General features: G+C 49.8%; 1 protein-coding gene across 1 annotated transcript; it reads right to left on the bottom strand.

The window, feature by feature from the left end:
* Positions 1 to 3,176: 3,176 nt before the first annotated feature.
* DUSP3 (dual specificity phosphatase 3) lies at positions 3,177 to 15,426 on the bottom strand. Its single transcript, XM_041725878.1, has 3 exons — positions 15,235 to 15,426; positions 12,472 to 12,698; positions 3,177 to 6,857 (listed from the first exon to the last, which is right to left on the bottom strand). The coding sequence occupies exons 1-3, from the start codon at positions 15,357 to 15,359 to the stop codon at positions 6,652 to 6,654; spliced, it is 558 nt and encodes a 185-aa protein (XP_041581812.1). The 5' UTR covers positions 15,360 to 15,426; the 3' UTR covers positions 3,177 to 6,651.
* Between the last annotated feature and the right edge of the window lie 1,137 nt (positions 15,427 to 16,563).

The following is a 16,563-nucleotide window of genomic DNA, read 5'->3' as shown; positions in this document are numbered from 1 at the left end:
CAATAGGAGCAGGGTGAGGTCAGTGCATGGAAAGTTACTAAGAGGAAACAGGAAAGGTAAGGGAGGATTCTGGCTAAACCAACCTAACCAGCCTGATTGCTGCTGAAAGCAGCCCGGGTGATGGCCTTCACTTGTGGGACGGTGGGGGTGAAGAACCCAATTAGATATTGGGGATGATGGGATGTGGAGGTTTTGGGGATGATGGGATGTGGAGGTTGGGGGGGGGGTTCTGACTAAAATGGGACAATAGGAAGACAAACATGGGAGTCCAAAAGTCGAGGCCTAATTGAGAAAGAGAGAATGAGTAAAGTGTGGCCCAAGAGAAGCTCTGTCCCCCATGTGTTTGGAGACTGACTTCCCTCCTCCAAGCCCAACTGCACCTGCCTTCTGCTTCCCATTCTCTCTCTCTTTTTTTAACACGTATATTTTTTAATTGGAGTTCGATTTGCCAATAAATAGCCCATTGTCCTCTTGAATTCCTTTTCTGCCCTTTCTGCCTCTCAGGGCATGTCCCAGTGCTCCAGACACTGGGTAAATCCACCAGAAGGCCATCTAATTCCTGGGCTTTCACACTAGCTTTCTCAGAATCCCACATTTCCAAAGGGATGTCTTATGGTTTTAAAAATATGTGCATTTCAGAGCGACTGGGTGGTTCAGTCAGTTAAGCATCCAACTCTTGATTTCAGATCAGGTCATGATCTCAGGGTCATGGGATCGAGCCCTGTGTTGGGCTCTGCGCTCAGTGTGGAGTCTGCTTGAGATTCTCACTCCCTCTGCCCATCCCCCTGCCCACACACGTGAGCGTGTTCTCTCCCTCTCCAACTCTCTAAAATAAATAAAATCTTTAACAAGTAAAAAAAATGTACACCTCAGTTATTTAAAAATATAATAAAGGAAAAAAGAGGTAAACAAGCCAGAGGACTCTTAGCAATAGAGAACAAACAGGATTGATGGAGGGATGTGAATGGGGTAGGGTCTAGACAGGTGATGGGTACAAAGGAGGGCACTTGTGATGAGTACTGGGTGTTGTATGTAAGAGATGAATCCCTGAATTTTACTCCAGAAACTAATACTGCACTGTATGTTAACTAAGTAAAATTTAAATAAAAATATAAAAACACACACATTGCTTAAATGTGGTGTGTATATGCTTTTAATGAACTGGAGACCACCCATTCATTGTGTTGCCTCTAGGTTAAGTCATTTTATTTTTTTTTAACATTTTATTTATTTATTCATGAGAGACACACAGAGAGAGGCAGAGATGTAGGCAGAGGGAGAAGCAGGCTCCTTGTGGGGAGCTGGATGCGGAACTCAATCCCAGGACCCCGGATCACCACCTGTGCCAAAAGCAGGTGCTCAACCACTGAGCCACCCAGGCACCCTAGGATAACTCATTTTAGTGTAGACTTCCAAAACTGAATCTCTGTGCATTTGAACTTCTTATAAGTGGGTCATCAATTCAGAAGCCCATAGCTCATAGATTGTCTTTCAAAAACATAGGCTTGGGCATACCACCCCTATAAAATTATACTTTTTTAAAGTAATCTCTACACCCAGTGTGCGGCTCAGACTCATGACCCAGAGATCAAGAGTTGTTCACTCTGATTTGAGCCAGCCAGGCAGCTCCTACTCCCACCTCCATAAAATTATACAAGCAAGCACAGATCAATCCCCCTTAGCTTTGAATATTGGGATGTGCTTGATACTGTGCCACAGTAACAGACAACAGAAATTAACAGGATACAAAGCAGATAAACTGCAACTGTTATTCATAAGTCTTATTTCAACATTGTGTTCTTTATTAAAGCAGCCTGGACCTTTAAAATTAGAGTATACAGAAATCAGTACACCATACACGATGGAATGATAGGTAGCTAGTTAAACGAATGGTGCTGTAAGAAACAAATGTTTATTAAACAAAAAAGCAAAGTGCAGAACATTTTCCATGGATATCTCTATACACACACATATATTTATGTGTACTTACATATTCATGCAATTTTTCTTGAAGGATATATCTGTTAATAGTGGCTTCCTCTGAAAAGAGGGATTAAAAGTCTGGGGTAGGAGACTTACCTTTTGTGATAAGCCTTTTGTATTGTTTGAATATATATATATATATATATATATATATATATATATATATATACCTTAATTAAAAGGCTTTTAAAATTACATTTAAAAACACTTTTACCAGTTTCATATGTTAGTGTTCTGCCTCAAAATTCTATGCAAATATATAAAGATTATATTGCCAAAGAGGTTTGACAAATAACTAGTTAGACTAGTTGCCTCTGCTATGGGGAACTGGAGAAGAGGGTTTGTTTTCTTTTGTTTTAAAGATTTTATTTAGGGGTGCCTGGGTGGCTCAGATGGCTCAGCATTTGCCTTTGTTTCTGGTCATGATCTCAGGGTCCAGGGATTGAGCCCCATGTCGGGCTCCCTGCTCAGGAGAGTCTGCTTCTCCCTCTCCCTCTGGGATCCCAATGTGGGACTTGATCCCAGGGCCTGGAGGTCATAACCTGAACTGAAGGCAGATGCTTAAGGCAGACATTTAATGGACTGAGCCACCCAGGTGCCCAAGAAAGAGGTTTTGTTTTTTTTGTTTTTTGTTTTTTGTTTTTTCCTGTCAGGGAGAAAAGGGACCGAACTCTGAGTTTTTTTATTCAGAGAAAAAAAACCAATGCTTATTATAAGGGAGATAAATGCTAATAATAATGGAGTTTAAGACATCTGAGGGCAGGGCTAGGTTTGGGGGCTGCCGGTTTGCAGGATCATTCAAACTCAAAATGCAACCTAATCATCTTCATGTGAGGCCACCATGAGACTGTCATCCCCAGTATCTCCTTTCTTAGGAATATAAATCTACTTCCCTCAACAGGATGGGGCTCTCTATTCAAGAATATTTCAGTCAATTATCCCTCAAAAAAGCTGCAATTTTTTTTTTTTAGAAATTAAATAAATAAAAAGATTATTCTTGTCATGGGAAATTTCTGGTACTGGCAAGATGTTTAATCAACATCTACCGTGTAAATATAATCATCATGGAACTGAGAACGTGTTCGGGAGGGCTAATTTTTAGATGACGCTATTTTTAAAAGTTAGAAAAAAGCAAACATAAGAGCATAAAAGAAAATCAGCTGTGACAAGAAGGACAAAAAAGGCCACTTCTATGTAATGTAAGACATTTATTTTGGTTACAGTTAGTGTTTTAACACTGATTTGTGATATAACAGACATTAAACTTACTTTCCTTTAAAACCAATTTAATACCTTCCGCTTTTCTATCCAGAAAACTCAATGCTTTCACAATCAAATTGCCCTGAAAGCTGACAGGAGATAAGTTAAGCTTTCAACCACTCTGCTCTCTCAAATGGAGAGGGGCTCTATTTCCAAGCAGGATAAAATCTTGACTTGGTGAGACCAGTACTGTTGGCTCTTCAGCGGGTCCTGACACCGGTCTTATGACAAAATCTCCCGAGAGGAAAGCTCCTATCTTCCTATTTTAAGATCAGTGCTTATTTTGATTAAAACATTAGCATCTTAACATTAACTTGTGACACAAAAGGCACCAACATTCCCTTTCAAACCATCACCACGGGTGGAACACAGTGCCACCTGCTGGTCATCATATTACATACCCTATGATTTCCAGGTGGTGGTAAACTCCAGGTGGGGATTCTCCAGAGAACCCTACAGAGCCAAAGGGACCTTAGAGGTCTTCTAGAGGAGTCCCCTTGTTTGACACATGGTGATCTCTGCTCTCCAGATCACTCAGAGTGGCAGGGAAACAGACCAGCCTGTGGAAAGTGTACTGCTTTAGATTTGAGAAGAAAACCATTTGGTGCTCTAATTTCACCTAAGTGGGGGTCTGCTAGTCAAAGAAAGGGATCAGGTCAGGGGAGAGGGTAAGGGCACCCTGAGTTCCTATTCCATCACCTCCCAGGGGGTAGAAAGCTGTCCAGAGACAGCTTCCACTCGCAGCTGGGCATGTGCTGGCTCTTACAATAGAATTTTATTTTACTCAAAAATTAGGAGCTAAATCTCATGAAGTAAATACAGGGTTTCTGGGACCAAAGACTACCAAGAAATCCCAAGTTATCAGCATAAAAGTAGTCCCAAAGTAAAGGCAGTAATTCTCCCAAGTGCCTTTCCTCCCTCTTGCCCCCACAAAAAGGACTTCAAGAGGTCCTGGTTAACTAGTCTAAGTAGCTGTGGCAGCTATCCTGGGGGGTGACCACTGCCTAAGTGTGGGAGGGGGAGCCCTAGCCCTAGCCCTAGCCCTAGGGCTCTTCCAGGAGTAGAACAGAAAGCTCCAACTTAGGGATGTTTCCTGGAGGAAGAGCCACATGTTCTAACTGAATCGGAGACCCACACTTTGACTTCCTTTTGTTTGTGTCACCTTCCTACTCACCACAGCCTGGCTGGTTGTACTCCATCCACAAAGCTATCTGGCTTTTGTGCACACGGGCTGGGTCAAGGGCATGTGCAGTGCACCTGGACACTCCCAGGGGCCTCCTTTCTTGAGGAGAGTAGTATGGGACAAGGAATTCAACTTCAAGGAGCAGCAAACTTGGAGCTGGGACAGCCCAGGCACCATGCCTTCAACCAGTTGGAACCCTAGTTTCTTTTTCTTAAAAGGTAACAATACATGAATAAGCTCTACCAACTTGATAGGGTTACTGAAAGGATCAAGTGAGTGTGAGTGGGACAATTCTCTGGGAACTGTGAAGTGAGGTACACAGGTCAGAGGATGGCCATTTCATTGAGGGGGGTGTATGTGGGCAGTCCGGTATCTGGAAGAGACGACAGATCCTAGTTTGTTCGGGGTGGCTGTGGTCACAGAGGCAGGAGAATGTCCAGGCTGTGCACTGCTGGCCCTGCGGCAAGAGAGGCTATTACACCTCGGAGGGAGGCCCTGCGGCACCCTGCTTCTCCCTGTCTAGCCGGAAGCCCCTGGTCAACTCTGAAAAAGGCACAATCCCCACCTCAACAGGTTAATACTGCCTGAATTTAAATTTAAAAGTGAATTTTATATACTTAACAGAAGTCCTTGGCTTTTCGCTTCTGGTAAGATCCCTTTTGCAAATCCTTGCAAGTGATCCTACCACAAATTCGGGTTTATGGGAGCTTGATACACCCACCAGAACACCACCCTGCAAATATCTGGTGCTCAAAAGAAGTGTTTTATTCTGGAAACTTTTTTAGACCTCTGCGTGCTAAGAGCTGGGGGTATGGCTGAGGACTACCTCTCCGTCAGGGAACCTGAAGATGATAGGAATGCATCACTTTCCATGGTGACAATCATCTAAAGTCCTAATATGACTGGGTTTGAATCAAAACTACTTTCTGACAAATATGCGTGCACGTGTGAGCGTGAGTGCTAGTGCATTCTGACATCATCCTTTTAAAAGTCCTAAAAAGGGTTGTTCCGGTTTCTTTGCTCTGCCACCAGCCAAGTCTCCATTCGGATGCTCCACCGTGTTTCATTTCTGCCTGGCTGAGTCATTTTTGCTCCCAGGGCTCCCAGATCTTTCCTGGCACGGCAGAGCCAAAAGCACTACCTCTAAGTGGGTGGGGTGAGAGCCTGCTCCTCCATCCTCTGGCTGTGCTTCTGAGACACACACCCCCCTACACACCCACACACCCACATTGGAATTGGCTAACTCCCTCCTTCTGTCCTTGAAATAGCAACGGAGACAAAAAGCAGTTAGCACGAGTGGCTTGAGCTCACCAACGCTATAATTCAGGACAAAACCTTTGCAATTCTTCAAATGGTGGGGTTTTTAAATAGGCTGGAACTTCAACACCCTGTTTTCTAAAAAAATAAAATAAAATAAAACCACGCCTGAGGCATCGCTCTTCTGAGAGCAGTCCAGGGGAAATATTCCAAAGCAGCGAATTCTGAACGCAAGCCTTCCATAGGTTCACATTTTAACAAACCTATGGACTTACAGGAGTCCTCCAGGGGAATGTCTGCCCACCTGACGGCCTCTTTGTTTGGGTCTCTTTAATCCTACTGAAATACTTAAGATGCAGTCTCTTCATGGGAATTTCCACCCACTAACAACTGCTGGCCGGGGGACCAGCTTCAGACCTCACAATGCGCCTCTGCCTATGAGCAAAGTGTGGGCAGCAGGGAGGAGCCGGGGGAGACAGGCATGGAGGGGAGAGAGGGGCCTGCATTTGCATAGTTCCCTTACAGGGCTCGAGGTGCTGAGGTCCCCACTCAGGAGGGGACCCCAGGGTGGGGCGTAGGGAGCCAGAGAGGGAGGCAGGGGGGCCACGGACATCAGGAGGGGCCCCACTGGGCATCTCGAGCCTTATCCTTCCACAGACCTCCTGCCTTGGGTCATCCAGGAGGAGCATGTATGTCACAGTCTTCCCCCTCCGTGCCCCCACCTCAGGGAGAAGACATCAGAAACTGTAAGCCCGGGACACACCGGAGAGCAAAATGCCTTCCTTAGCAAGCTTCTTTATATGCTCCCCAGGGGGGAAGTGGCCCAGGGCTGTGTTGGGACAGACTTGTGGGCAAGTGCCTGGTGATGCTGGGAGCAGGGTACACTGTGTTTCCTAAACATGGCGGCTTGGGACACCTCGACCAGGGCCTCCCCTGTCTGCCGCTAGAGAAGAGGCAGCGGGAGTGCCCTAGAGTTTCAATTTCCCTTCCTTGACTAGTTTGTCATTGAGCTGGCATAGCTGGGCCAGGAAACCATCGTTGGGGCCGATCTCACGGTTCTGCCTCACGATGCTCAGGGCAGACTTGACATCCATCTTCTGACGCATCATGAGGTACGCGATAACTAGGGTTGGGGAGCGGCTGTAACCTTCCCGGCAGTGGACAAGGACCCGGCCTGAAAGAGACAGGGACGAGGGAGCGTGAGCTGGGGCCATCCCAACACAGCCCGACTCGAGTCAGAACTCTTCCGGGGGAAGCGCAAATGAAAAGTACAAGAGGCCATTGTGTACCCGCCCAGATGGAGAAGACGGAAAACACAAAGCATCAGCGAGGATGTGGAGCAGCAGGACTTCTTCTATCTGTGGCTGTGCAGGGGGCAGTGTACGTGAGCACATGGCTCTGGCGAACCACAGGGCAGTACGTACTCAGGTTGACACATGCAACCCCCAGGGCCCAGCAGGGAGGTGCACGTATGTCCACCAAAGACACGCACCAGAATATTCATAGGGCAGCACTGTTCCTAGTGGCCCCAGCTGGCAGCTCCCAGAGGCCCTTCAATGGCAGGACCGATAAACAGTGTACGACTTACACTTAGAACACGGAGGAGACACACACATAGGACATTTGTGAGTCCATGGAATAGGAGGGCAAGCAGAACTGCTCTGCACTAACAGAAGTCTCGGTGGTAGTAACAGTGAAATAGGGAGAGAACACACTAGGGGTTTCTAGAGTCCTGGGGGAGAAGATCTATTTCTTGATCTGAGGGCAGATATGAGTGTGTGCAACACACTGATCTGCACACTTGTGATACCAGCATTTCTCCATGTGAATTTTATATTTCAATCAAAAGCAAAACATACAGTGGCTCGGTCCATTAAGCATCTGTCTTCAGCTCAGGTCATGATCTGGGGTCCTGGGATCAAGCCTGGTGTCAGGCTCCCTGCTCAGTGGGGAGTCTGCTTCTCCCTCTGCTCCTCCCCTGGCTCATGCTCCCCACTGCCTCTATCAAATAATTAAATAAAGTAAAAAAAAAAAGAAAAAAAAAGGAAACAGAAATAATCCAAATGTTCACCAGTAGGTGAACACACAAACTGGGACACATCCATACACTGGAAGGTTCGTCAGCATTAAACAGGAATGAGCTATGGACACATGTAGTGACCAAGATGGAACTCACAGCAATGACACCGGCAGAGGCCAGGCCAAGAAAGCACACCCACTGTGTAATTCCATTTACACAAAAGTCCACAAAATGTACACTCGCGTCTGGTGACAGAAAACAGAGCGGCAGTTGCTTAGAAATGGGAGGCAGAAGGAGCGGAAGGGAGAGGCCACAGAGGCGCCTGGGGCGAGACGGGTGTGCTCACACTCTCGTTTGTGGTCCTGGTTTCACAGGTATACACAGAAGTCAAAATGTCAAACTGCAGGCTTTAAATGTGTGATGTTTAAATGTGCTGAATGTCAATTATAAATCAACAAAGTGGTTTAAAAAGTAAAAGGAACGTGCATGTCAAATACAAACAGGAGGATAAAAATATCAAAACATGTAAATACAAACACCTGCTCACGGCTCCCCAAATGGCCCACGAGGCTCTACAAAATCTGCACCCCCCGCCCCCGCCCCTACACTGTCTCCTCTCTCCCTCCATCCCTCCACCAGCCAGCTGGCTTCTCAGCTTGCAAACCTCTCTCCCCAGGTGTTTGCTCTCCCACTCAGCCTCTCTAAAGCCTCAAACCCACTCCCAGCCCTTCTCCTCTCTCATCCCTGACTCCCTGCTTTCGCCCCCCTGCCCCAGGCCAGAAATCTTCACTTGTTTGCTGTCAGCTTCCCCTGAGATGGAAAAGCTCCACAAGGCAGAATTGTCTGTTTTGCTCCCTGCTGCATCCCCAGCATTTGGTGAAAGAGAGCATCAACAAGTCCCAGCACATTTCATTTCCACCAGGGGTCCCCAAGAGCCCCAAGCCTCGGCTTCTCTCTGCCACCACCCACTCAGGCCACAGAGTGTTAGTTCAGGTCCTCATCACCCTCACCTCCGCCCTCTTCACATCTCCAAACTGAGCTCTTGATCTACCCTCATCACCACCAATTCACCCTCTACCTAGCAGCAGGAAGGGGCTTTCTATATTCAAATAAAACCTATCACCATTTGCAGGGCTTCTTGTCTCCAAGGTGTGGCTTACAAGGCCAAGTACCCAAGGCCTCCATACGTTCCCATGCTTTTCCCTACCCCTGTGCCTTTCCACAAGTCATTTCCTCTATAGGAAACAAAGTCTCTCTCGGCCACCTGGCAAATTCCTGTCATCCCTTAAAACCCCAGTTCAAATATTTCCTTTTTCAGCATAGGGATTTAGAACCAAAATCTGTGGGGCATCTGGGTGGCTCAGTCGGTTAAGCCTCTGACTCTTGATTTTGGTTCATGTCATGGTCTGAGAGTCCTGAGATGGAGCCCTGTACCAAGCCTCCCCTTTCCCCCTCCCCCTCCCTCACTCATGTGCACATGTGCACACACTCTCTCAAATAAATTTTTTTTTTTTTTTTGAGAAAGAGAGAGAGACCATGCAGAAGCCAGAGAAGGGTGGTGGTTAGGAGGTGGGGTGGGGAGTGGTAGCAGAGGCAGAGGGAGAGGGAAAGCAGACTCCTTGCTGAGTGCAGAGACTGAGGCAGGGTTCGATTTCCCAAACCTAAGATTATGACCTGAGCCAAAACCAAGAGTGGAATGCTCAACTGACTAAGCCATGCAGGTGCCCCAGAAAATAAATCTTAAAAAAAAAAAAAATCTTTGAAGTCCTATGAATGTGGGTTTAAATTTTAACTTACTGGTTCTGATGGTTCCATTTGTCAACCTGGCTTGTCTATGATGCTCAGCTCCTTGGTCAAACACTAGTCTACAAGGTATTTTGTGAATGTAATTAACACTGACTATCAGTTGACTTTTAGTAAAGGAGATCACCCTTGATAATGTGTTTAGGCCTCATCCAATCAGTCTTAAGAGCAAAATGTGAGGTTCACTGGAGAAAGAGAAATTCTGCCTCAAGGCTGTAATCAAGAAGCCCTGCCCGAGTTTCCAGCCTACCACTCTACCCCACAGATTTCAGATTTGCCAGATCCTACAATTGTATAAGACAATTCCTTAAAATATCTGTTTATTCTATTGGTTCTCTTTTCCTTCCTGGCCAATTTACTGGTTATGAACCCTAAGACCCACCTAACCCACCTATGCCTCGATTCATCATCTGTGTTAATAGTATCCATTGCACAGTGTTGTTAGGGGACTGAAGGAAACGTCACATAAAGCCCTTAGGCTAATGCTTGGCATATGTAAGTGCTCAATAAATAACTCCTAGCCAACATCAGAAGTCCTCTGGTGGTGCCCAATATCTTCTACTACAGCAGGTCTGGCTCTGTGGCACTGTTGGCCATGCACAGATCTACCCTCCTCTGCTAGACTGTGTGTGCCTTAAGGGTAAGGACAGTGTGGTATTGATTTTAGGATACCCTACAACCTCTAGTATGCACTTGGTGCTCAATAAATATTTGCTGACTAGCCAAGTGGATGATTATCCACCAATGGCTAAATACTGCCATTATCCTAGAGGAAATCTGCTAGCCCAAAGTCTCTTGTGTTCCCATCACCCTGGCCCCAAAACATGACTCTCTTTCCCCGTGCCTTCCAAGCAGGAAGGGGGAGCCCTCCACTTTCCTGCCCATTCCCTCTCTAGCCAGTATACTGAAAGTATGCAAAGTGGGGCTTTCCCTGCCTCACCACCTGGAACATATTTAGCAGTCCAGGGCTCACAGAGCCAATGGGGAAGAGGAAGGTTTGACTCCCATCCTTCCAGGGCCCACTCAGATGCCATGTCCCCCATAAAAGTGTCCCTTGACCTTCCTGGCTGGAAGTGACTGCTTTCTCCTCTGAGCACTCCTGGCTGTTTCCCGTTCTCCAAAGTGATGGGCATCTGGCTCTCCTGAGCCCCGCACACTGCAGGAGGCCAGTGTGTTTCTGTTGACTCGCTTGGCCAGTCGATCCTAGAAGCATGTACACTTGGCATTAGAGCCCATGGAATTCATTTTTGTCACTCACTCAGTAATTATTTGCAGCATGTCTCCTATGTGCCCAATGCTGCATCAGGTGCTGAGGAGACAGAAGGGGACACAGTGGACCCAACTGAGGGCAGGCTTCATGGAAGAGAGAACACTATGCCCAGGGTTAAAGCACAAGGTGGAATTTGCCAGGGGGCAAGACAGGGAGAGGCAGAGAGAACTTTCCAGACTGACAACTCAGCCCAAGCTGCCTCTTGCTGAGGCGAGAGGTCACAAAAAGCCAAGGTATGTTCCCAGTTGTATGGAGAGAGGAAACAAAGTCAGGAAGCTCTAAGTTCCTTAAGCGGATGACCAACCCACATACAAGAAGAGCAAAATCCATCCTCTTAACTGGGCCCCTCGTTCCCATCAACACAGGAACCCAATACAGCCGGAATGGAGGGGGTGACACACACAAGATCATGAAGGACCACAAAGGGCCTGACAATAAAGTCTGCAGATTCCCCGGGCAATAAAACTTCCCTCCTGAGCCCCAGATATGCAATAACCAGCATCTAGTACACATTGTTCACTGGAAATCATTCCAGGGGGAGGCTGTTGGGCACAAGAAGCAGAGACAGGCTAGAATCAGGGGATCAAGGCTGATCATACCTTCATGGGGCTCACTTCCCCTGAGAAGGCCGTGGTGAGGGAGGAAGAGGCCGGGGGGGAGGAAGCTTGAAGGTAAAGGCAGGCGCTGAGAGAAACAAGCTAAAAGGGAAAAGGGCAAGTGGCCCAGCCTGCTCAACTGACATTTGCCCTCTGCCTTCTAGGGTTTCCCCCAGGAAGAAACCCTGCCTCCCTGCCTGCCAGCAACTCAGCAGTTCTGCTCAGTCTTAGATTTGGGTGCTGCAGGAAGCATTTAGAAAGTGGCTGGAAGATGTGGCCTGTGGGCCACAGCTTGCTAAGCACCAGCCTAAGCCAGTCATGGCTGCCCTGTTTCCCTGGCCAGGCGTTCATGTAAGCCAATTCAGCCAGTGAGATGTGAGGGGAACCCCACTGAAGGGTTTCTGAGCACCCTTCTACTTGCTCTTTATTTTTATTTATTTATTTGAGAGAGAGAGAAACCGAGCACGAGCCAGGCAGAGGAACAGAGAAGAGGGAGATACAGACTCCCCACTGAGCAGAGAGCTCCATATAGGGCTCAATCCAGGAACCTGAGATCATGACCTGAGCTGATGGCAGACCCTCAACCAACTGAGCCACCCAGGCACCCTTTTACTTGCTCATTAAAAAAAGGGAAGAAACACAAGGAAGAGATGGCTACCTGGTCTTTTGCTATGCTTTGTTCTGCTAGGATGTGGTGACTAGGTCTACCACCGCCATCTTGGGACCATGAGGGGAGAACCCTGAGGGTGGCCTGCAAGAGAGAAGGGAAGCACCTCTTCCTGATGTCGCCACCAAGCTGCTGAATCAACCAGCCCCAGAGCTCCCTCACCTCAGGACTTATCATGGAAGATAAAATCATTATTACTGAAGCTATTTGAACTGAGGGCATGGCGGGGAGTGGCTAGAAAGGAACTCTCAGGCAAAGTCCACTCAAACCCAAGGACCCCGGGGCTGCCATGGTGAGAAACATTTATACATCTTGTGTAACATGTGGCCACTTGATAGGTTTTCCAAGAGGAAGGCAGTTGTGGGCCTGTTTTCTAGAAAAAAATCCAGTCAGAGCTGCCTTGCACTGTTTCCTGGGCCACATGTGCCTTACCATTCTTTTGAGCCAGGGCCTGGTCGATGAAGTCTGCAGCCCTTTCAAAGTAGGCGCTGAGGTTGAACTCCTGCGTGTCATTGGCCTTGATGCCCAGGTAGGTAATGCCGGAGTCCTTGTAGAAGTTGGCATTGGTGTTGACGTGCATGAAGGACCTGCCCTCAGCAGCATTCAGAACATGGGTGATGCCTAGTTTCTGCAGCTTGGGGATGTCTTGAGCCACAGACCTGGACAGGAGACAGGAGCAGGGGGATGATTACCTCACCACCTGGCAGCCCCAGAGGGAGGAAGATGGAGAAGATTCTAAGTCTCCTGGCAAAGCGAGGAAGCCTCCACGCTTGGCCCTGCCAGCTTCCCCTCATCTCGTGACCCACCTCCCTTACTCCAGCCATATCTAATTACCAGCAGCTTCCCCAAATAGCCAGGGTGGTTTCAGCCCCATGCTGTTCCCTCTCTCTGGAATGCCCTTCTTGAGCTTCTCCATGGTCACACACCCTCTCATTTTCCATCAGTATGCCCTGACCGCCCCCTCCATTCCATCTGGCATCATGTTCCCTATACTGTGGTGGTGGTACAGCCTACTGGCTCAAAACGGGCTCTAAAGTCAGACTGCCTGGGTCTGAGTCGAACCCTGAGACTTGCCAGTCAGATAACCTTAAGCAAGCCACTTAACCTTTTGGTGACTCAGTTTCCCTATCTGTCAAATGAGGTTGACAACAATACCTACCCCATGGGCAGAAGGATTAAATGATCTAGCCTATAGACGGAGCTTGACACCATAGTCAGTGCTCTTCTAATGCCTGATTGTGATTATTTGTTCTGATGGGTAGGCTGTGAACTTTTGAGGGAGTAACCAGGTCTGTCTGCCCAGCACTTGCTATTGCACCCGGCTACAGGTGCTGAATGACTATGGGGTGAATCAGTGAGAAAGAATGAAATCAACACATCTTAGGCAGCCTCCTTCCTTGGACTATAAAGTGTGGCGGCCCCTCCAGTCCCCCAGAGGGGCCCTTTCCACCACAGACCACTAGCCACATTTCTGAAGCTCCCCTGGGTGAGTAAGCACTTGGGGACCAAGTGGCGCCAACAGAACTCTGGGGGTTATAAAACATTTGATCTGAATAGTCAAAGGGCTCCTTTATTTCATCTCCCAACAACATCCCAATTCAGACAACAGTTTATACTTTACAAAATGCCTTCTCCGACATGATCTTGTTTGCCTGTCACAGCAGCCTGCAAGGAAGCCAGGCCTGGGCTTAAGCTTCCAGGACAGTGGAAGGACAGTGCTGAGGCTCACATGGGATGCTTAGGGGCAGAGCAAGGAGAAGACCTGATACCAGCCCTGCTCTGTCTTCCCCTCACTCTGCCTGCAGATCCTGAGATCTAGAAAATGAGGCTCATACAGACTCCTCTCCCAGGCCCTATGAGCCCTGATTTGGTTCAGGGGCTCCCTATGTGCAGGAGTACCCCCCACACCCCTGGCCAAGTCAAAGCCAGATTCACTAATTGGGCTGGGGATGTGTTTCTCTACAGTGGCCACTGGCACTTTCCACCCTGGCTACCACCAGACATCCACCGCCTCGGTTTCCACTTGGGAAGTAGGGGCAGCTGAATGTGCCAAACTGCCCCAGACAGCAGGTTCTCCAAGGCACCAAGGCCACTTGCTGCTGAGGTCGCTGGACAGAGCACTATCCTCTGAACTTTGCAATTACGGAGCACTTCGGCTAAGGCCCTGGGACTGTTTCAGCTGTTCCTGCTCATGACACTGCACATGGTTGTTAAACAGTGGTTGATTAAAAAAGCAAATAACTCTGAAGGTGAATTTTCATTCAGCTCCCTTCTCTATTTCTAATTCAGCGTTCAACAAATTTACCGTTACCACTACTATCACTATGAATGTGCACTGTAAATGCCGGACACACAGTAGGTGCTCAATATGGTGAATGAATGGATGGAATGGATGAGACAGCCCCCACGAAGGCAGGACCTGCCTTAGGACACCTTCTTGCCCCACGATAACCCTCATTTTTGTGGCAGCCCTTAGCAGGGTAAGCAGCAGGTCCTAGTACAGGACAGGGGATACAGAATGAACAAGGCATTGTCTCTGTCCTCACAGTCCCTCAACCACCCTGGGCCACCATTTCCTCCTGGGTAAAAGGGGAGAAGGGAGTTAGTTCTGGGTTTCTAACGCAGACCCTGGCCCATGGAACTTAGGGCGTTGGTAAATCAAACCCTATCTGGAAGGCAGGGGAGGGAGCAAGGAAACACCAGCCCAGCTCTCCGGATCCCTCATTGGGAGTATTTCGATTCCTTGATCTCGCCTGCCCAGCCGGGAAAGTTCCACGCCCGATCTGTGACGTCAGCCAGTTGCCATGGCAGCGAAGGCAGACATTCCGCGGTGACCTCACTGCAGAACCAGGCAGATGTCACATGACGTGCGGGCTGGAGACCGGCCGGGTGACAGAGGGCCACCTGTTAAGTGATCCCGGTAGCCCGACCCCGCCCAAGGCCAAGCCCCTAGCGGCTGGCGGCTTCGGGCCGGACGCCCGGGGATCCGGGCCCCCGGCGAGGGGGAGGACGCGCGGGGCCGGGGCGGGGTCTAGCCCCTCCGCCCCACTGCGCGGGGGCGGGCGGCGACTCCAGCCCCTGCCCGGCCCCCGCGGGGCTCCCGGAGGGCGGCCACGCCCCGCACCCCCCCCCCCAGCGCCCGCGACGCCCCGACCCCGGCTTTCGGGTGGGCGGGGCGCCCCAGCGGCGACTCACGCGTTGCCCACGTAGATCCTGGGGGTGACCTCGTTGCAAGGCTGGCTCGGCAGGCTGTAGCAGCCGCTGCCGTCCGACAGCAGGTCGTTGAGGTCCTGCACCGAGAGCTCGAACGGGCCCGACATGGCGGCGGCCGGGCCCTGCACGCCGGGGCAGCAGCCTGCGAGGGGAGAGCCGCCGGGTCAGCTGGGCGGGGGCTCCGAGCGGGGACCGCCCCGTCCCGCCCCGGAGGCGGGCCCGCCGGGCGCGGGAAAAGGCGGAGCGCGGGCCGCCCGCGCGCTCCGCTCCCGGCGGGAAGGCGCGCGGCCGCCGCGGGCCGCGCGGGCGCTCGGGGGCCCTGGGCCTGCCCCGCCCCGCGAGTTTCGGGGGATCCTCGGAAGCCCCCAAGCTGGGGCCTTTTCTGCATCGTTACAAACGGGGAAGTGCAGTAACATTGGACTAAACGCAGGGCGCGATCGACGTTCCCACCGACCGGGGCGCACACAGGTGTCGCCTGGCTCTTCCAGGATTACCGGGACACCCGGATTCCGCCTGGGAGCCCTGACTCTTGCCTGCTGCGGACCAGCGGCACTGACATCACCGGGGTGCTTGTCAGAAATGCGAAACCTCCGCCCCAGCCCTGCCCAACGAGAATGTGCATTTTACAGCCCCCGCCTCCCCCGCCCCGCGATCCTTACAAAGGTTAAAGTTTGAGAAGCCCAACTCTGAGGTACATTTCTTCCAGTATTTATTGAGAGCCAGCATCGTGCTTCAAAGCTTGGGCTCTGTGCAGCCAGCGTGGCATTGACCCTGGAGGATTACTTAACCTCTCTGAGGCGGCTGGGGGGGAAGAAATGAGAACACTAGTACCTAACTCCTAGGGTTGTTTGAAAGATTTAATGTGACACTCAAGGAGAGCGCCCAGCACTGTACAGTGAGGACTCAGTTGGTGCCCTCCCTCTACATCAGCCAATGTGATGAGCACCCACTAGGTGCTACTACGCCTGTACTAGGGTGGAGCGGAATCAGGTTCCTTTGCAGCCCTTCCAGGAGCAACTAACTGCCAGCCCACCATGAGCCACATCAGTGTTGGCAACTCCTCACTTGCTGAAATCCCACTAAAGGCAGAAGACAGTCTCTGTCCTCCCCTACTGCCCATGGCTGTTTACCCCACCCCTCGAAAAAAGCAAATGTCCTAGGAATTCAGGAACCAACCCCTCTCCCCACCCTGAGCCCAGCCCTGCTACTAACTTGCTTCTTGAGCAGCAGAGCAGGCTGTTACTTTGGACCTCAGTTTCCTCATCTGCAAAATGAAGAAATTGGATGAGATTATCATTAAAGGTCATCTTT

Source organism: Vulpes lagopus, chromosome 12, assembly GCF_018345385.1.
Source record: "Vulpes lagopus strain Blue_001 chromosome 12, ASM1834538v1, whole genome shotgun sequence".
Taxonomy (NCBI): domain Eukaryota; kingdom Metazoa; phylum Chordata; class Mammalia; order Carnivora; family Canidae; genus Vulpes; species Vulpes lagopus.
This window is presented reverse-complemented; position numbering and strand designations above follow the sequence as displayed.